This window comes from Hevea brasiliensis, chromosome 1 (genome assembly GCF_030052815.1).
Source record: "Hevea brasiliensis isolate MT/VB/25A 57/8 chromosome 1, ASM3005281v1, whole genome shotgun sequence".
Classification (NCBI taxonomy): domain Eukaryota; kingdom Viridiplantae; phylum Streptophyta; class Magnoliopsida; order Malpighiales; family Euphorbiaceae; genus Hevea; species Hevea brasiliensis.
The window spans coordinates 1,125,694-1,146,802 of record NC_079493.1 but is presented as its reverse complement, the minus strand read 5'-3'; the positions used below and the strand labels follow the sequence as shown (position 1 = coordinate 1,146,802).

Below are 21,109 nucleotides of genomic sequence, written 5' to 3'. Positions count from 1 at the left end.
ACATTTAACATAATTATTATTTAAAAAAAAAAAAAAACATCTTTTTAGACTCTAACCATAATTCCAAGAGCTGTAATATAGTTGCTCTAAATATATGAATCTAATTGACCCAATGTTATCTGTTAAGATAACTTATTTGCCTCTCATTTAATTCCCTTTGTTCAACATTAAAATATATATATATATATCAATTTCACTGCAATTCATCTGCTTAAATGTCCTTTTCCTTCATTATTAATATTAATAGCACTTCCAGAGCTTTCACTGTCACTTATAGTACTGTAATAAAATTTTCTGTTTGTTTATGTGTTATTGGTATCGGTCAGATTCAAACAATATCTAAATATTGATTGGGTATGATAATGTTTCAACAACCAATGGACGGGGGAACCATTGAAATGAATTGGTGTCTTTTCCTTAGTCTATTTCCTTAAGACAACCAGTACACCTTCACATTCTTTTTATTATATTGTGGGGCTACAATTTATTGATTTAGATCGCTAGGTGAATAATAAATGAATTTTAACTCTGTAATATTGAATGAGAGGAGTGAATTCCAATTGAGGAGTTCTAATTTGATAGTATTGAAATCGTGCTTAAAGATGTAAAATCTCGAATTTGTGTCTAACAATAGCTAATGAATGATGATGATGATGATGAGGATGATGATGATGATGAAAGAAGCTAGATGACCTGTTTACCAATACAATAAGGTACAACGTCACTATGCAAATCTGAAACAAAGAATGTCTTGCATTTGAATGCAAGATTTGAGAAATGTCCCAAGGCTTGACAATGTGCTTAGTACCAAACCTGCAGTTTGGTGGTTGATTTTCTTTTTCCCTATATGAACAAACTGCCCTCCAATGATTAAAAACCCACTGAAAAAAAAATCATGCAGATAGAAAAGTCACAATGTATACACCAAATTCAAAGGCATGATTCTAATTACATCAAGCTTATATAACATGACTGGTTTCTGCTATAGTTAGAATGTTTCAATTAGCGAAAAGTTTCAATGTTCTTGCTCAATTCATCCAGCTTCTTCAGCCTCAGTCTCTCACTTTCACCCACCAGCTGACAACCAATCCATAAGCAAAAGAAATGTATCAGCTAGCAATCAAAATATTAATTGAACTATGCAGACAATGTTCATTTATTGAAATGTTTTAGTAATAGATATTCACCTCCATTAATTTGGAAACCAGTTGAGCTTTTTCCTTGTTTTTCTCATTAAAAGCTTCAACGGCTTCTTTGTATTCCCTCTCCTGCAAATCAACACACACACAGAAATATAAACTTTTGAGTGCCTCAAGTAAAATTTTGCTTCAATGGACTGCTACAAACACATTCAACAAAATCAATTATGAAGTGTGGATGCTCCAAATCCTATATATGAAGTCCAGCTAGATGGAATCGTTTCATCTGCTCTGTAAAAAAATGCAGTGTACTGCTTTCATTTCCAAAATGTCATATCAAATGTTCCTTAATTATTATTATTTTAACATTGGCTTCTATAATACGAAAACTTACAGCTTTAATATAACTCCATTATTATTGAGCTAAATCAAGTTGGTAATATTCCTCAATTATTAAAAAAAAATAAATAAATAAATAAAAAAAAAAACCAGGCAAGTAAGAAGCTATAGCCATAATTCTTCACCTTCTTCTGGCAGGTCTGCCCCAGAGGCTTCAACTCCCTGTTAACTGTATCGATCCTTTTTCGCACCATTGAAACTTCTTTCCTCAGTGGATCTGTGAGAGCTTCAAGCTCCTAAAAGATTTTTTTTCCCCATGTAAAAAAGATAATAGTCTCCATGAAGAAAAAGAAAAAGAAGACAAAAACTGATCAATAGGTTCTTATTGCCTATCATTAGACATAAAGAAAAAGAAAATTTGTTTCAGTCTCATCTATGGCCTGAGGTTTTTGCAGACACTATACTAGCAAGATCGTTTTGCAGTATATCTAAACTTACTTCTCGTATCTCAGCTAAGCGTTTGGTTGCTTCTTCAACACGTCCCAACTGAGCCTGAACCTTGTCTTTCATCTCCATTTTCTTCCTCTCAATCTCCTCTTCCTTGGCTCGAAACATACCCAATGCTGATGTTGACATCTCCTCATCCTCCTCCTTGTCATCCTTTACTGGAATTTCATTGGTACTAATAACACCTGGATTCTTCAATCTCTGCATCTGTGATTGTTGCTGATCCAATATCTGTTTCTGGGTTGTCATTGCTCCAATTTCTCCTTCTTTTTCTTTTTCTTTTCTTGCTCTTTCTCTCTGGTGTGATAATTGTTTTCTTTCTCTTGTTGTAGGTGTGGTTATAAATAAATAAAATCTTTGGCTTTAAAAGGTATGAAACCAAACCAACCTGCTTACTTTACAACAAAACAATATACTACATAAAGCTAAATGACCAAATTGCCTTAATCACTTTTAATCATCAAGTTAAAAAAGAGGATTTCACCTTTGTTGAATGAAGACTTAACTTTAAACCCTCTAATACCTTCTTTTCATCTTTACTCTAAATTATCATGATCATAGTTCATCATATATTATGACTATGTTCGGACAGCATTTAAGGTAATCTATCAAAACAATACGTCTCTTATTTATACTGTTTAGTGGCCTAATATTTATTATAGTATTTAGACGTTGAGAGAATGATTCATAAAAAATTACTCTTTCTAACTTCTAGAGGTTGAAGGAGCATTTTAATTAAAACAGACAAGATCATACCACTAACGCTACTTTTATTAAACATTTCTCTTTTAAATCACTATATAAACATTTAATTATTAATAAAATAGCCTACAGCTATTCAAATAATTAATCACTACTAAAAAAGTTAATATTACCAAAGAAGATATATATATATATACACACTGAAATTTAAAATTTCACCTCAGCATACATTCTTGGTAAGAGTTTTTTTTTTTTTTCTTTTCCCTTCTTTTCTTGAAATAAAATAAAAATTATAAATTATGGTCAACTCCTCTTTCATTTTATTATATTTTATATCTTTGGTTAGGTGGATTTATTTTTCAAGTTGGTATAGAGACAAATTCAGCTAACTGCTGCAGCTCCTCTCACTTTTATTTGTATAGAATAAAATATATATCCGCATACGGCGTATATTAAAAAGCACTGCATTACAATTTGTTATAACATACGCACAAATCTAAAGTAAACACAATTATAATATGAAGGAAAGAAGAAAAAATTAAACACATAAAATTTACTCAATTCAATTATAAAATCTACGTTCTATAGATAAGATACAAATGAAAACCTTTACTATGATTAGAAAAAAAATTTAGCTATAATATCTTTGAATTTTCTAAATTATTAAATTCAGATTGCATCGTAGAGTTTTCAAATTAAATCATAATTCAGATCAAAATGAAATTATTTGAAATAAAAGCCACAATATAACACAAGCTTTGAAAAGGGTTTAGTTGTTAGTTAATTAAGCATACACAAAATTTGAAAATATACATGAGTGAATTAAACTTATGGCAAACCTTAAAACTAGGTTTTATGATAAAAATGATATCAGATTATATAGTGTGGATTTGAAGAAATACGTATGTTATGCATAATTAATCCTAATTATGCGTGCACATATGGTTTTAATTTGGTTGAAGGGTCTTCAAAAAGTATAGGCAAATCTTCTTTTTCCTTAAAGAAGGGTGCTCTGGGTGAAAGCTTTGTTTTGTGGGGGTGGACAATAAGGGCTCACCTACAGAAAAACTATTTGTTTTTGAGAGCCTTAGGGGACAAGATAGAGTAGGAGAGATTGGACAAAGCTAATTAGCTATATCATTACCTCTTTCATCTTAAAAATAATTTTAACAAGGGTGAGTATCCGTTGGTTTGGTTTAGTTTAGTTTAGTTTAGAAAATTAAAAAATTAAATAAATTATAATTTTTAGCTGGTAAATCGAATTGAACTCAATAGTTTGGTTTGATTAACCAGTTTCGACTTGATCTTGGGCTTTTTTTTTTCTGCTTATTTTAGACTCATTTGTAACTCAATTTCAATTACATTCCCTAATTTTAACTCTAATTTAAGAACTGATAACAATTAATTAAAAAAATATATAAATTGTTTGATTCGATTCTACCTATTTTTTTTTTCTTTGAAACTCAAACTAAACTGAATAAATTGGATCAAATTATCAAGAAAACCAAATTGACTTTTCAAATTTAATCGATTCGGTCAATTTTTTAATTTGAACCAAATTCTACTTACTCTTAACTCTAACAAAGAATCTTCCCATTCATTTGATCTTTTACCTTTTTCATATCTTATTTGCTAAAAAGTTTTCATTTTGCATTGAATTTCAAATCAAAAAAGGATAAATTAACATGTATTATGCTGTGATTAATGATATTGTTTTTTATTTTTATCACCTTTAATTTATATTTAGGGACCTAAGAAATACCTTGAAAAAGGTTGTATGCATCGTGTGGCTATGTAAGCTGACAAAGTTCCTGCTTCTGGAAGTGTTTGTTGGTTAGCTTTTAGTTTTTAGGCTTTTAATCGTTAACTTAAAGTATTGAATTGGTCACAACATGGGTTGTTTGGGTAGTGACAGAGATGGAAAGTGAGAAAGAAGGAAAGAAAAGGGAAGAAGCAGCAGAGAAACAGCAGAAGAAGAAAAACGGATCGTGAAGAAAAAAAAAGAGAGAGGAAGCAACTATATTTCATTAATCTTTCAATGAATTCAATTACAGTTTAAGAACTCCATTTATATTTCTGTTTCTAATAGCTCAAAAGTGATAAGTCAGCTACTCATCTATCCTCTAATTCCAGGGATATTACATAATTACACTACCTAAAAATCTGAACATTCAAAGAAGAAAAAAAAAAAAAGAAAAAAGAAAAAGGAAAGGAAAAATGGGGCAAAAGTCCTGACGAGCGTGAAGATTTCTGTAACTCCTCTGAAAGTTGAGGAACTTGATGCTGCAGACAAAGACAAAGAAGAAAAGCAGGGCCCAACCAACATGGGCAAGGGCTACAGGTACAAGAAAGTCATGGTCATAACCAAAGGCCTCCTTAAGGTATACATTCACAGCCATTAGTTCTGATTCAGGAATTTCAATCAAACTCTTCTTATCAGCAATTTGAGATGCAAAAATACCATAAATGGTCCAAGCAACTGGAGAAGCCCAGTAGTACCACCTCCACCACAGGGGAATCAACTGCAACAATTGCATAGTGATAGAAGCAACTTGTTCACCAAATGAATTGCATTTTAAAGTTCTGATACATTTCTTGCTCTATTTTACCATTACTTCTGGCTTTTAAGCGAACACTTGAAATCTTAATAGTCATTTCAAGAATCTTCCTAAATCTTATTTGATTTCCAACATGCAAGAAAAAGAAGAGCCAAGTTTGAATTTACTAACCGGCCTGGGAATAATGAAACCAGAGGACAAGTTCCATAAGCTCAGGAAGAAAGACATAACAATTGCAGCAATTTGCTGGACAGGAGTCTGTGCAACGGCCATCATTCCGTCCATTGAAAAGTAGGTGAAGGACATTAAAATGAAGTAAGCAAAATATAGGAATTTCTCCGCCTTTCCAATCATACCCAATAGTTGCGTATAGAAGAAAAGAATATACAACGGTTTGGCAGAAAACATAAATAGCCTCGATAGCCACCTATAGCCAACAAAAAAGAGGGTTACTAATGGACTAGACAAAAATGATGAAAAGAACAAAATGAATTAGAAAACTTGTTACCTAGATTAGCTTCCCATTGCTTATCTGAGAAAATGCGTAAGGCAACTCTGAATACATTCCAGCTGCTCTTTTGCGTTAAAAGACTGTTCTCTCTACTGCCACAACAGATGTCACAGTAATAGCATTGGCAGCTCCTCGGAATAGAAGAGCAGCATATGTGGCTCCATGAAGATTCATCAGGTCCTGTTGCTTTTGACTGTCAAGAACACACGATAGAATACAACCCCACATAAGCATCACAAACCAAAGGAACCAAAAATATTTTTCAGAAACATTCTGAACAAAAAATTCATACATACATTTGGTCTCCTTTACTCCAGAATATAACACCAAACAGAACAGCAATGATAATTGACATAATGAAGCGGATACTGTTGAATTGTGTGTTCCTCCAATATGACCAGAATTGTTTCCAGAAACAAGCCTGGCATTGTGTTATAAAGCTTTGCGAGTATTTGGTAGGGAATTAGAGATCCTTGGAGCCTGGTGGTGGAGTGCTCAGTTCCTTGATAAGCTCTTGATTTCCCCCGCAAAAGGCAACAAGACAGAGAAAGGTCAGTCCCTAAGTAAGATCAAAGTATGTCAGGTTACGGTGCTACAAACAAGCAAGACCTTTCATGTTACTTATAGAGATCAGAATTTGCATAAATTTCAGCAAAATCAACACCAAGTTAAGCCTCTACTATAATTAAGCTGACCTCTAACATCCAAGTAGCAGGATTATAACCCTCCTTGATCTTGGGAACACCTGGTACAGCCTGAAAGAGAATTTTAGATCTCTTAAACAACTTCTGATCACACAAATCTTTCAGTATAAAAGGAAATCATTAAATATTTATAGCTATACTCACCTCAAAATATTCAACAAGCTTGTGAGAATGGCGGCCAAGAGGTCCAGCATATATCACTTGTCCTCCTCTTTTCATCAACAAGAGCTGCAATAAATGATAATATCATGTTAAAATTAATGTAGCACATATAATAGGGATCAGTATTGCAATGTAACATATGAAGTGATGATAAACATAGAAGGAATTCATTACAGGTTAACAAACCAGAAACTGAACCATACCTCATCAAAAGCTTCAAATACATCAATGCTGGGTTGGTGAATTGTGCATACAACAGTTCGTCCTGTATCCACTGTGTTTCTCACAGTACGCATAACAACTGCAGCAGCTCTAGCATCAAGGCCAGATGTGGGCTCATCCATAAAGATAATTGAAGGATTGGCAACCAACTCAACTGCTATAGTTAGCCTTTTTCGCTGCTCAGTTGAAAGGCCATCCACTCTTGGAAGTACTACTAAAGCGTTCCTAATTGGGTTCAGCTCAACCAACTCCATGACTTCTTCTACAAACATCTGTTAAAGAACAAAATAGAAGTACAGTCAAAAAATACAAACAATAGAGCAATGTAGTTATCTGGAAAGTTAAATGCTAAAGGGTTGACTTGTAGGGAAGGAAAAATGTGAATTTGGTGGCTCAGATATAAATAGTTTGTTATTTTTGTGGCTTGTATTTTGGATATATTTTTCATAGACCCGAATTGTGAGACCCGACCAAAAAGTTCCGTGCGGCGATCAAAAAGTTTTCGCTCTGCGACCCAATTGGGATAAAAAGTGAGATATATGGTGGTAGCAGAGGGCACGGGCTGATAGGCCAGGGCCCAAAGCCCACCACTGATCTCCACTGATCTCCTTGGGGGTGCGGGGCAACGCCCCTGTAATATGAACCGGTATAAATATTGTAATATTCTACCATTTGCGGAGTTGTGAGATATTCGGGAAACACATTGGGGTTAGGGTTTGAAAGTTCTAATTGATTGTATCTTGCTCTTTTCATCATAGTGAAACTTTTTCTCTTGTCTTGCCCGTGGATGTAGACCTTACAGTTGAACCACGTTAAATCCTGTGTTATTTTTCTTCTATTTTCAATACTGTGTAATTGTGTGCGATTTGTGTATGTGCCTTAGATTTACATGCTTGTTATAACATAGTTGTACAATGGAAGTTAGCTTTGATGGTTAAGTGACATGCCTTTCTTGTTTCCATCTTTACATCAGTAGGAAGACGCAGCCAGGCAGAATATAACAGAGATTCATAAACAGTAACATATGGTAAATAAATGTCATTCTGCTCACAGTAACCACTAATTCGTGCAAACGTTGCTTGGTTCTTCTGATAACCAGAAATGCTTATACTTCCTTCAATATACCCTCCAGTCTTCCTTCCAGCTAGCACATCCATCAGTGTGGTATTTCCAGCACCACTCACACCAACTAATGCTGTCAAAGCACCAGGTCTAAAAGCACCACTGACATCGCGTAGTAGTTGTAGTTGGTTCTCTTCAATTCCTTGAGCCTACATTTCCTGATAAGTCCACCAATAAATTTAGTGAGAAAAATATTCATGTACCTAAAAGATTTATTATCATACAGAAGTTGAAATATAAAGCCAGAAGAAAATAACATACTGCCGGCATATCCACGTAATACGTTACATGATTGAAAGTAAGCAAAAGAGGCTGGAAAGGCAAAACCATTCCTCTTCTAGATTGATTATTTGCAGAATTAACAGTTGAGCTGGTATGCCCTTGAGCATTTGTCACTGCCATTTCAATTCCTGCAATCAAAGATTTAAAATTACACAAGCAAAAAAAATGCTGCATATGAGGTATAGGATTCATTGAACTGAAAAATAATAGAAAGTTTTAAATGTGTCCTTTGTGTTATGGCATAGCTTTTTGTATTCGGATATGTTTTTTATTGGCTCGAATTATATTCTGACTCAAAAATATTATAAATTTTGACTATTATGGTAGTGTGAGATTTAGATTTGGAGAGTTCAAAGAGATTGTAACCTTGCTTATTGTAATGCATGGAACTTTTATTATTGTTCTAATCTAATATCATGTCAGAGGCACAATAATGGAAACTGATAATAGATTTGTATTTTGATCATCATCAAATTTAACTGATGCGCCATGCTTCTGAACCTTGTTCATACTTATTTAGCTATTCATTTTCCTGTTCTACTTTCTTAAATCATTCTCAGTTTCTCCTATTTTACTTTTCATATTTATGCTTAATCCCTTTTTTATGAGTTAAATGCTAAACCTGCTGCATGCAAATTTCCAAGCAAGAATTGTAGCATGTTCAAGTGTACAGATAGTGGACATTTGAAGATGCATAAGCATAAAACTACTTGCCTTCTGAATTGGAAGTAAACTGCTCATTATCAGAGTTGTCATCCACAAGAACAGCCTTTTTGTCACCAGGAACTGAAATTGATGAAAGAAAATATTAAGAAGAGAAGTATATGAAAGAATGGCAGTGGAAAGTTAGAAAAGGAGTTATGGACTTACCCTTCAAATATGTCAGTGCTACAATGAAAAGAATATTGAAAAGAACGGAAAACCCAACAACTGCGCCAATACAAATCCAAAACCACCTTTCAGTGTTGAACAAGCCTCTTTCCTTAAGAAGGGAAGTTCCAACTATGGGCTTACTGGGACTGCCAGTAGGCTGTGCCACAAGAAACTATATCAATATGCATATAGAAATGATGAAGGATTTCAATCTAAAATGAAGGTAGACTCATATATGTTTCCTTATGCAGAGAATTTTATTGAAATTCTGGCAGTCTATCAGCTATGATGAGGTGTTTTCGGTTTCCCGAATGCTTTGAAGAACTTACAGTGCTCCATCTATAATCAAGAAACTCATTTATAGCAATGGTATTTTGTCCATATGTCATAGGAGAAGCATAGTAACCCCATATCATCCATGATTGAATGTCATCTGCATATGGCTATTAAAGATAGTTCTTCAATGATGATTCAAAAATTAACAAAATTGTTATAGATGGATGAATAGAGAAGTTGTTTGTTGCTTCAGGTTCTAGCAGTGAACAAAGAAAGGTTTATTACTTTTGGAAACAATGAAGCCTCCAAGCACAAAGACCAACAACAGGGCCAAAGTACCAAATGTGTTTGCTGCAACTTCAGTTCTCCCAAGGGCTGCTAAGAAACAGAAGAGAGTGAGACCCATCTGATGTATTCCAAAGAAGGCCAAGAGCTGTCTGAAGAACCTGAAAAAAAGCAGATATGTCAGTAAATGCCATTCATATGAGAAGCCATTAGAAATCACTGACCAGTAAACAATGAGAATCATTGTCAAACCATAAACATTGGATATAATGGATAAGCACTTACCAACTGGCAGAAGGAGCAAAACCAATGGTATAGTATGTGTGGAGAATCCAAATCCCAGATTCCAACAGTGAGAGAGGAATTTTGAGGAGCCAAATAGGCGAGGCAAAAGCCCATGCAGGGTAAAACAAGGAATCCCTCTGCTTGTAGAACACAGGAAGCCTAAAAACTGTCATCGAAAGCTCTGCCAACCCATTGAACATGACATTAATAAGACAGAAAAACAGTGCCCCAAAATACTTTGCTCCATCTTCTCTTTGACCAGCTTTCATTTCTGTTCTCAGGAATAGGGTAAACGCAACTGTTGCTATGATGGTTATCTGGGTGGTCTTGAATATGTACACAAAAGAGTTATGCTTCATCAACAGCCATTCCCTGGCAAAGCATGCCTTGAAGAGATTCCAATTAGAGATACCATACTCTTCTGTCACCAGAGCAGCAGGGTGAGTTCTTGACTTATCAAAGGGAATGCTAAGATCTTCAGCAATCTGCGACCAATGTGAAATGAGTCGAAGGCTTGCATGAACTCAGGTACTGAGATATATCTGTAAGGTTGGTTCTTTCTAGACCAATATTGTTCTTGGTCCTTCTTGGAAGTTACTTCCTGTGGAAAATCAGCGACTTCCTTCCTTTCTGGACATTTGAAGCCCATGCATTCAAAGAACTCAAGAACATTCTCTCTTGGAACTTGGTAGATAATTTGACCCTTTGCAAGTAGGAAAATGTCATCAAAGAGATCATATGTCTCTGGTGCAGGCTGCAAAAGAGAGATAACCATTGTAGTATCCATGATATGAACCATCTGCCTCATGAACTTGATAATTTGGTAAGTAGTGGAGCTGTCCAGCTCCATGAAAAATGCTTTTGTGAGTCCAACCAGTATTTGTCCTGAATTTCACAGGCAGAATTAGCAATGTGCAGTAATAAATCTGAAAGTAGGTAATAATGCACATTTGCAGCAATTACAGATACTGTTTTTTTAACTCATACCAGTGGTTACACGCTTCTTTTGTCCACCAGAGATTCCTCTCCTCATGTCATCCCCTACCATAATTGTCACGATCCAAAATTTCTGAATCGTGACCGGCGCATAATTTAAGTATTCTTAAATCATGCAAGCCTTATCAGAGTATCTTGAATGAATATATTGTCACTTACTAATCTCAAAAATAGACAAAATCCAAATAAACAAAATGCTGAATAAACATCATAAATATCCCATAGGTAAACTGCGGAGTCTCTACAGATTTCAAATAAAAACTTAAACTGTTCAATAAACTAAACTAATTATTAGCCCGAGAAAACATGAATTCGGGCATACCATGAGAACAAAATCAAAGTTGTCCCTCTCCAGAAAATGGACTGAATATTTGGATCAGCTGCAGAATTCTACTGATCTGAAACAGATAACAGACAGAGAAAACGTGGTTTGAGCTAGATGCTCAGTGAATGATAATTATAGCACACAACGGAATAGGAACAGGCAGACGCTTGATTAATTTCACAATAAATTTTCTATTCAATAAAATCATGCTCATGCTGTCAAAATCATTAATAAAATAATTTCATAAAACATATAAATCAAATAATTCATTCAATAAAAGTTTTATGGTACAGTGCACCAGGGTGATGATACCCCACATCACCAAAGGTCAGATGGTAAGCGCGCTACCAGATATCAGATACCTTCCTCCTCCTTCACAGATATCAATGCATATGATACTAATGCAAACATAAATTGCAATGATGCATGACTCGACAATGCAACCTAATACCGTGATAGTCCACACGGCGGGGCCAGATAACAGAAACAGATACTGGGCACAGGTACCAATTCAAAACAGAAAATCAATTTGTACAAATCAATCAAAATCAATAAAAAATTTTAGATAGCAAATAATAACTGATAGTGCAATTCCAATAGTGTATTTCAATAGTTTCAGAGAGTCAATAAAATCAAATCAATCTCAAATCAATTCAATAAAATCAAATCAATATCAAATCAATTCAATAAAATCAAATCAATCTCAAATCAATTCAGTAACACATCGGTAAATTTTATAGTCAAATATCAATCAATATAAATACATTAAAGGCCTGTTCCCGGAATCCTAATGGGTATAATGCAGAGATAGTTGGCAAAATTAATTATTTAATCAAAATCGAAATAAAATTTAATAATAAAATAAAACTATAGAAAATCACATATAAAATCATTGTTAAAATATTGATTTAAAATTTTATTTAATAACAAACTTAATGCTAAGAAATTTTAAAAGGGATAAAAACGGTGCCATGTACTATAATTACCACTCACCTGGAACCTCCAAGACAATAGTTATTTTCAATGGAAGAGAGACAATTTCAACTGACTGATTGAATATTTGAATCTCCTACATACCCAAAATATAAGAGAAAAATATCAAATAATAATAAAATATAATAATTCTTGTTTATATATATATATATATATATAACGTGGGAGGAAGCGGGTTTGCGGTGCACGTGGGAGGAATGGTAGCTTTATATATATATATATATATATATATATACATGATGAATGGGACGATGGACGGACGATGGACGAATAGTTATAGCTTTACATACATATATACATGATGAATGGGACGATGGACGGACGATTACATGATGAGTGGGACGATGGACGGACGATGGACGAATAGTTATAGCTTTACATATATATATATATATATATATATATATATATATATATATATATATATATATATATATATTATTATCCAATAATAATTATGATGAACACAATTTAATACCAATGATCAAAAATAATTTTATGGAGTAGTTGTAACAGATTAAGAAAATAAAATAAAATTAGATTCACCGATTATTGAATAAGGAATGAGAATTCTTACCTTGAAAACAGAATCGAATGTGATGAATAGAGAAGTAAAAATTTAGGGTTTCTCTGTTGAGAGTATTTGATAGAAAAAGGAGGTGACAAACAGATTTTGAGAGCAAAGTTTAGCAGAAGGGATTATTAAGGTATATATATATTTCAAGAGTTCTATTAGGTGTAGAATGGGCTAAGAGTTATTATTGAACTGGGTTGTTCAGATTGCAGATATATATTTAATTTCAAAAATAATATATATATCTAAAAATAAATAAGTAGACCATCTAATAAAATATATATATATATATTTTTTATAAATATATTAAATTATTGTTAGCTAATTAAAATAAAATAATAATAAATAATAAATGTATATGGGTTTTCACATACTTCCCCCCTAAAAAAAATTCGGTCCCCGAATTTGAATAGACAAAATTCTAACCTGAAGAATCAAATAAGTGAGGATATTTGGCTCGCATTTCAGATTCTGCCTCCCATGTGGCCTCACTACTTGAGTGATTATGCCACAAGACTTTGATCAAAGCCACTTCCTTAGATCGGAGTTTCCTAATTTGTCGATCTAAAATCTTTACTGGTTGTTCCTCATATGACATATCATCCCTAATTTGCATGGTTTGAGGTTGTAAAACATGAGATGGATCTGGTACATACTTCCTAAGCATAGAAATATGGAAAACTGGATGTACATGTGCAAAACCAGGTGGAAGGGCTAAACGGTAAGCAACTGCTCCAATTCTCTCCAAAATTTCAAATGGACCAACAAAACGAGGGCTCAGCTTCCCTTTCTTCCCAAACCTCATGATTCCTTTCATAGGGGAAATTCTCAGAAATACATGATCACCAATCATAAATTCTACATCTTTACGCTTAGGATCAGCATAACTTCTCTGTCGACTTTGAGCAGTCAAAAGTCGATCACGAATTAGCCGAACCTTCTCTGAAGTTAATTGTATCAACTCTGGTCTAGTAAGCCTTCTTTCTCCAACTTCATCCCAACAAACCGGTGACCTGCACTTTCGACCATATAATGCCTCATATGGAGCCATCTCTATACTTGCCTGATAACTGTTATTATAAGCAAACTCCACTAAAGGCAAATGATGATCCCAACAGCCACCAAAATCCATAACGCATGCACGAAGCATGTCCTCTAATGTCTGTATGGTCCTTTCTGACTGCCCATCCGTCTGAGGGTGAAAAGCAGTACTAAAGTCTACTCGTGTTCTTAAAGCATCTTGAAATTTCTTCCAAAATCGAGAAGTAAACTGAGTACCACGATCAGATACAATGGAAACTGGAACTCCATGAAGACTAACAATCTTGTTTATATACAACTGTGCAAGTTTAGCAAAGTCATATGTAGTCTTCACAGGAAGGAAATGAGCAGATTTTGTCAATCTGTCCACTATCACCCATATTGCATTGTAACCACCTCGTGTACTAGGTAAACCCACAACAAAGTCCATGGCAATATGCTCCCACTTCCACTCAGGAATAGGCAATGGCTGAAGTAACCTAGATGGTCTCTCGATGTTCGCCTTTAACTCCGACAAGTCAAACATTTAGCAACAAAGTCTGCAATATCCCTCTTCATGCCACCCCACCAATAATGCTCCCTTAAATCACGGTACATCTTAGTTGAACCTGGGTGTACTGTGTAAGCAGAATGGTGTGCCTCCTCCATGATTTCTCTTCTTAACTCATCAACATTGGGGACACAAAGTCTAGTACCATAACTAAGAACTCCATCATCACTCAACATGAACCCTTGAGCTTGGTCCTGATGAATACTATCTATAATCTCACACAGCTGAGAATCCCTCTTTTGAGCAGCCTTAATTCGATCAATCAAGATAGGCCTAACTCGAAAATGTGCTAAGAATGATCCAGCTATGATTTCAAACTCTACTCCCTGATCTAGCAACCCATGTAATTCACCAATCAAAGGCCTCATCTTGGTAGATATACGGGCTAAACTACCAGAAGACTTCCTACTTAGAGCATCAGCCACTACATTAGCTTTTCCAGGATGATACTGTATAGTGCAATCATAATCCTTCAGCAATTCTACCCATCTCCTTTGCCTAAGATTAAGATCACGTTGGTCAAATATGTATTTGAGACTTTTGTGGTCAGTGAAGATTTCACAAGTCTCACCATACAGATAGTGCCTCCAGATTTTCAAAGCAAAAATTATCGCACCATTTCCAAATCATGAGTTGGATAATTCTGCTCGTGCCTTTTCAACTGACGAGAAGCATATGCAATAACCCGTCCATGTTGCATCAAAACACATCCTAAACCAATCCTAGAAGCATCACAATATACTACATAACTCCCTGATCCAGATGGAAGGGCTAACACTGGTGCTGTAGTTAAACGAGTCTTAAGCTCCTGAAAACTTTTCTCACAAGCCTCAGACCACTGAAATTTCACATTCTTCTGTGTCAATTTAGTCAAAGGTGCTGCAATACGAGAGAAGTCTTGAACAAACCGTCTATAATACCCTGCTAAACCCAAGAAACTATGAATCTCGACGCTTGTGGGTCTAGGCCAATGAAGCACCGCTTAACTTTTTCTTATCAACGCACACCCCATCCTTAGATACTGTATGGCCTAGGAAAGCCACACTATCTAACCAAAACTCACATTTTGAGAACTTGGCATATAGCTTGTGTTCTCGTAAGGTCTGAAGGACAATTCTCAAATGCTGCTCATGCTCCTCCTTACTCTTTGAGTACACTAGAATGTCATCGATGAACACTATAACAAATTGATCTAAGAAAGGCTTGAAAACTCTATTCATGAGATCCATAAAAGCGGCCGGAGCATTGGTAAGACCAAAAGACATTACAAGAAATTCATAGTGTCCATACCTAGTCCTAAAGGCTGTCTTGAGTATGTCTTCTTTCTTAACCCTCAATTGATGATACCCAGATCGAAGATCAATCTTGGAAAAATACTTCGCACCTTGAAGTTGGTCAAACAGGTCATCTATGCGTGGAAGAGGATACTTATTACGCAGAGTTACCTTATTCAATTGCCTATAATCAATGCACATTCTCAAAGACCCATCCTTCTTCCGTACAAATAACACAGGAGCACCCCATGGAGAAACACTAGGGCGAATAAACCCCTTATCTAGTAGGTCCTGTAGCTGCTCCTTAACTCCTTAAGTTCTGTGGGTGCCATACGATAAGGTGGCATAGATACTGCTCGCCTCGTGAACTAAGTCTATACCAAACTCTACCTCTCGCTTCGGGGGTAAACCTGATAAATCTTTTGGAAACACATCAGAAAACTCCTTAACCACTGCAACATTCTCCAAACCTGCACCTTCTACCTGAATGTCTCTAACATAAGCTAGATACCCCTTACACCTCTTTCGCAATAATCGTCTAGCGCTCACTACTGAGATAAAATTACTAGAGGCTATACTGCGATCTCCCTGAAATTGAAATTCTTCCTCCCCAGGAATTTTAAAGAGTACAACTTTATTATGACAATCCAATGAAACGTGATAAGTGGCTAATCAATCTATGCCTAAAATCACATCAAACTCAAATATATCTAAAGAAACATGATCTGTAGCTAATTTCCTTTCTCCAATGTGAACTATACATCCCCTATACACCATATCAGTGTCTATTGCATTCCTCATAATTGTTGATACAGATAAAGGATACTCTAACAAAGTAGGTGGTGTACTAAATATCGTGGAAAAGTATGGAGAAACAAAGGAATGGTTGTGCCCCAGTCTTAGTAGTAGGCATCTGTTCGGATGTCTGATTAATAGTTTGAGGTGGTATCTCCCTTGTTGGATCAAGGTTTGCACCATTAAGACCCTTGGCCCTAGCTCTCCTCTTACGTTTAACAGACACGGGCACCTATTCATTTTAATAAATAAGTATTAAATATGAAAATGTGAGCCAAATTAAGACAGGTGAAAAAGTACGAAGGACGCAGATATCTAAATCAATGATAAACTGAAAAGACGTTAAGGATCCTATGCTCCGCAAGTTTACTAGACCTCAACCGAGCTCTGATACCAACTTTGTCACGACCCAAAATTTCTGAATCGTGACCGGCGCATAATTTAAGTATTCTTAAATCATGCAAGCCTTATCAGAGTATCTTGAATGAATATATTGTCACTTACTAATCTCAAAAATAGACAAAATTCAAATAAACAAAATGCTGAATAAACATCATAAATATCCCATAGGTAAACTGTGGAGTCTCTACAGATTTCAAATAAAAACTTAAACTGTTCAATAAACTAAACTAATTATTAGCCCGAGAAAACATGAATTCGGGCATACCATGAGAACAAAATCAAAGTTGTCCCTCTCCAGAAAATGGACTGAATATTTGGATCACCGCAGAATTCTTACCGATCCAAACAGATATAATGCATGAGAGAAAACGTGGTTTGAGCTAGATGCTCAGTGAATGATTATTATAGCACACAACGTTATAGGAACAGGCTGACGCTTGATTAATTTCACAATAAATTTTATATTCAATAAAATCATTCACATGCTGTCAAATTCATTAATAAAATAATTTCATAAAACATATAAATCAAATAATTCATTCAATAAAAGTTTTATGGTACGAGGCACTGTGGTGATGATACCCCACATCACCAAAGGTCGATGGTAAGCGCTACGGATATCGATACCTTCCTCCTCCTTCACAGATATCAATGCATATGATACTAATGCAAACATAAATTGCAATGATGCATGACTCGACAATGCAACCTAATACCGTGATAGTCCACACACGCGGGGCGATAATGTAAATGACATCGGGCACGGTACCAATTCAAAACAGAAAATCAATTTGTACAAATCAATCAAAATCAATAAAAAATTTCAGATAGCAAATAATAACTGATAGTGCAATTTCAATAGTGTATTGCAATAGTTTCAGATAGTCAATAAAATCAATCAATCTCAAATCAATTCAATAAAATCAAATCAATATCAAATCAATTCAATAAAATCAATTCAATATCAAATCAATTCAGTAACACATCAGTAAATTTTATAGTCAAATATCAATCAATATAAATACATTAAAGGCCTGTTCCCGAAATCCTAATGGGTATAATGCAGAGATAGTTGGCAAAATTAATTATTTAATCAAAATCGAAATAAAATTTAATAATAAAATAAAACTATAGAAAATCACATATAAAATCATTGTTAAAATATTGATTTAAAATTTTATTTAATAACAAACTTAATGCTAAGAAATTTTAAAAGGGATAAAAACGGTGCCATGTACTATAATTACCACTCACCTGGAACCTCCAAGACAATAGTTATTTTCAATGGAAGAAAGACAATTTCAACTGACTGATTGAATATTTGAATCTCCTACATACCCAAAATATAAGAGAAAAATATCAAATAATAATAAAATATAATAATTCTTGTTTATATATATATATATATATATATATATATATATATATATAACGTGGGAGGAAGCGGGTTTGCGGTGCACGTGGGAGGAATGGTAGCTTTATATATATATATATATATATATATATATACATGATGAATGGGACGATGGACGGACGATGGACGAATAGTTATAGCTTTACATACATATATACATGATGAATGGGACGATGGACGGACGATTACATGATGAGTGGGACGATGGACGGACGATGGACGAATAGTTATAGCTTTACATATATATATATATATATATATATATATATATATATATATATATATATATATATATATATATATTATTATCCAATAATAATTATGATGAACACAATTTAATACCAATGATCAAAAATAATTTTATGGAGTAGTTGTAACAGATTAAGAAAATAAAATAAAATTAGATTCACTGATTATTGAATAAGGAATGAGAATTCTTACCTTGAAAACAGAATCGAATGTGATGAATAGAGAAGTAAAAATTTAGGGTTTCTCTGTTGAGAGTATTTGATAGAAAAAGGAGGTGACAAACAGATTTTGAGAGCAAAGTTTAGCAGAAGGGATTATTAAGGTATATATATATTTCAAGAGTTCTATTAGGTGTAGAATGGGCTAAGAGTTATTATTGAACTGGGTTGTTCAGATTGCAGATATATATTTAATTTCAAAAAATAATATATATATCTAAAAATAAATAAGTAGACCATCTAATAAAATATATATATATATATTTTTTATAAATATATTAAATTATTGTTAGCTAATTAAAATAAAATAATAATAAATAATAAATGTATATGGGTTTTCACAATAATATCAGCACATACATCCAATCCAAGAAGCTGCAAAAGAAGTAAATAAATAATTAGGTCTTAATGATTAAAAATCAAGAAGAATAATGAAGGTGGAAGTGACAAACCTTTAGAACATAGTCTGTGACCAAACTGGTTTCTTGGCCAGCAACAGCTGCAGCCTTCATAAATACTTCAATTTCAGGATCTGGTTTAATACCTGCTTCTTTCTCTCGCCTTGACAACTCTAACAGCATCTCATATCTGGTTCCAACTCCTGAACAACGTCCTAAGAAATCCAATGTTTCACGGACTGTCATCTTACCACAGTGAAGATCATGCTGACTAATATAAGCACAGGTTCTTTGAGGTACAAATTCTGAAAACTCATGCCCACAAAAGGTTACCCTGAAACCTGTTAATTGCCCCCAGTCATAAATATAAGACTAGATGAACTAATAGAAATGCATAAAAGAGGTGATAGGAAGGGAGACAAACCCTTAGATCATCATCAAGTTTCCCCGCAAGTGCTTTTAGCAGAGTTGTTTTCCCTGAACCAGGAGGCCCAAGAAGCAATGCTATCCTGAAGATGTAAAGGAATGAAAAAAGCAGACAGAGATATTTCCAAATTAAATGCAGAACTTCTGTTCTATATTGCTCAATTGTAAATTTTGTGGATGTACCCTGATGGCTTTACCATTCCATTTACTTCTCCGAGTATCTTAACAACCCTTTTCTTTGATTGAGAAAGCCCGAAAATTCTAAGAACTCCCTGTTCATGGTAAGTATGACAATTGAATAAAGCCCTCACTCCATATAAAGGCATAAATTAAATCAATTTGAAGAGCTTAAAATGCATAGAAAAACTCATGAAACTTTCTGATTTATCATTTTTGTTTCATAAATTTTATCTTCCTTTTCCAAGATATATTGAAGTACAGATTTACTGAATATTAATTGAAGTATAATCTTCTTGTAATTGGAAGAATCATACATTATTAATTGAGCAAAGGTTAATATTCAAAATATAAGAATCAAAAAGAAAAAGAGGGAAAATTACCTCAACTGCATTCAGGGTAGAGTTCAGAAGAGTTGGAAGTGCTCTGGTTCCAACAATTGCATCTCCTTCAACCAATAAATTCTCAAATCTCATTTCAATCTTAGGGATCTCGATTCCTACCTTGTTCAAAAGAAATATAATAGTCATTTCCTTTCAATGATTGGAGATGAAACCTACATTAATTGACAAATATACAAAAGAGGAAAGGAAATGAAGTCATAATTATATCTTCTGTTCTTTTGCTTTTCAAGAACAGAGTATTAAACTAAACCAAGTAGTCGTTCTAGAAATTCTTGATACTTATATCTTCTTTACTAAAAATCCTGAAGCTTGATTTCTCCAAATGAACAACAAACAACAAGTACATTTTTCTTTCATTTTTTTTCTGCAGAAACTAGATTGAATATTCAAGAGAGAGTAAAACTAATCTGTCAATTCTATTCCTGAGCCTCATTAAGAACTTCTTGCTATCTTGCTCAACAACCTGAAGTATACTCTCCATCAATAGCTTCTTATCTTGACTCCCAAGCTGTGTCACATCAACTTCATTCTGCACCACTCTCCCATTGCTCAATACCTGCTTCAGTATTCCCTTTCTCACCCTATCATAAGTTGGCAGCCTCTCAATGGCTGCCCACCGCAGCTCCTCCTCTTCATCATCCATAGTATGCCTTGCCCTCTTCTAGAACACATCCCGTGCATCCCAAATTTCTCTAACATTCATCGACCCCCAACTTCTCCTACTCATTTGCCTACTACTCACCCTCACCAAATCATCTGCAGCCAATGCTGCTGCCATGTTTGATCACTGCTGATAAAATATGCAGTAACGTTTATTTCTTATATGTTATTAATATGAGAGCAAAAACTCTTATAAGGTTACAAGTGCTAAAAGCAAGGAAAATTAATTACAGAGAAAAGTTTGAA

The 21,109-nt window shown here is 34.4% G+C and overlaps 1 protein-coding gene, 1 long non-coding RNA gene and 1 pseudogene across 2 annotated transcripts; all 3 read right to left on the bottom strand.

Annotated features, from left to right (window-relative positions):
• Positions 1 to 882: 882 nt before the first annotated feature.
• Positions 883 to 2,339, bottom strand: LOC110634982 (uncharacterized). The gene is made up of 4 exons (XM_021784154.2): positions 1,977 to 2,339; positions 1,664 to 1,774; positions 1,188 to 1,268; positions 883 to 1,077 (listed from the first exon to the last, which is right to left on the bottom strand). The coding sequence occupies exons 1-4, from the start codon at positions 2,232 to 2,234 to the stop codon at positions 1,003 to 1,005; spliced, it is 525 nt and encodes a 174-aa protein (XP_021639846.1). The 5' UTR covers positions 2,235 to 2,339; the 3' UTR covers positions 883 to 1,002.
• Positions 2,340 to 4,692: 2,353 nt separating this feature from the next.
• Positions 4,693 to 11,015, bottom strand: LOC110634999 (pleiotropic drug resistance protein 2-like; annotated as a pseudogene).
• Positions 11,016 to 11,161: 146 nt separating this feature from the next.
• Positions 11,162 to 12,395, bottom strand: LOC131171974 (uncharacterized). Its single transcript, XR_009142684.1, has 2 exons — positions 12,282 to 12,395; positions 11,162 to 11,361 (listed from the first exon to the last, which is right to left on the bottom strand). It is a non-coding gene; the product is annotated as an uncharacterized LOC131171974 (long non-coding RNA).
• Positions 12,396 to 21,109: the final 8,714 nt, after the last annotated feature.

Excerpts from the sequence above, each read along its gene's own strand:
- LOC110634982 (XM_021784154.2), bottom strand. The coding sequence starts at position 2,234 with ATGACAACCCAGAAACAGATATTGGATCAGCAACAATCACAGATGCAG. Across the intron at positions 1,775-1,976 it reads GCTTAGCTGAGATACGAGAA|GAGCTTGAAGCTCTCACAGA; the intron begins GTAAGTTTAGAT and ends AAAATCTTTTAG. Across the intron at positions 1,078-1,187 it reads TGGTTTCCAAATTAATGGAG|CTGGTGGGTGAAAGTGAGAG; the intron begins GTGAATATCTAT and ends ATTGGTTGTCAG.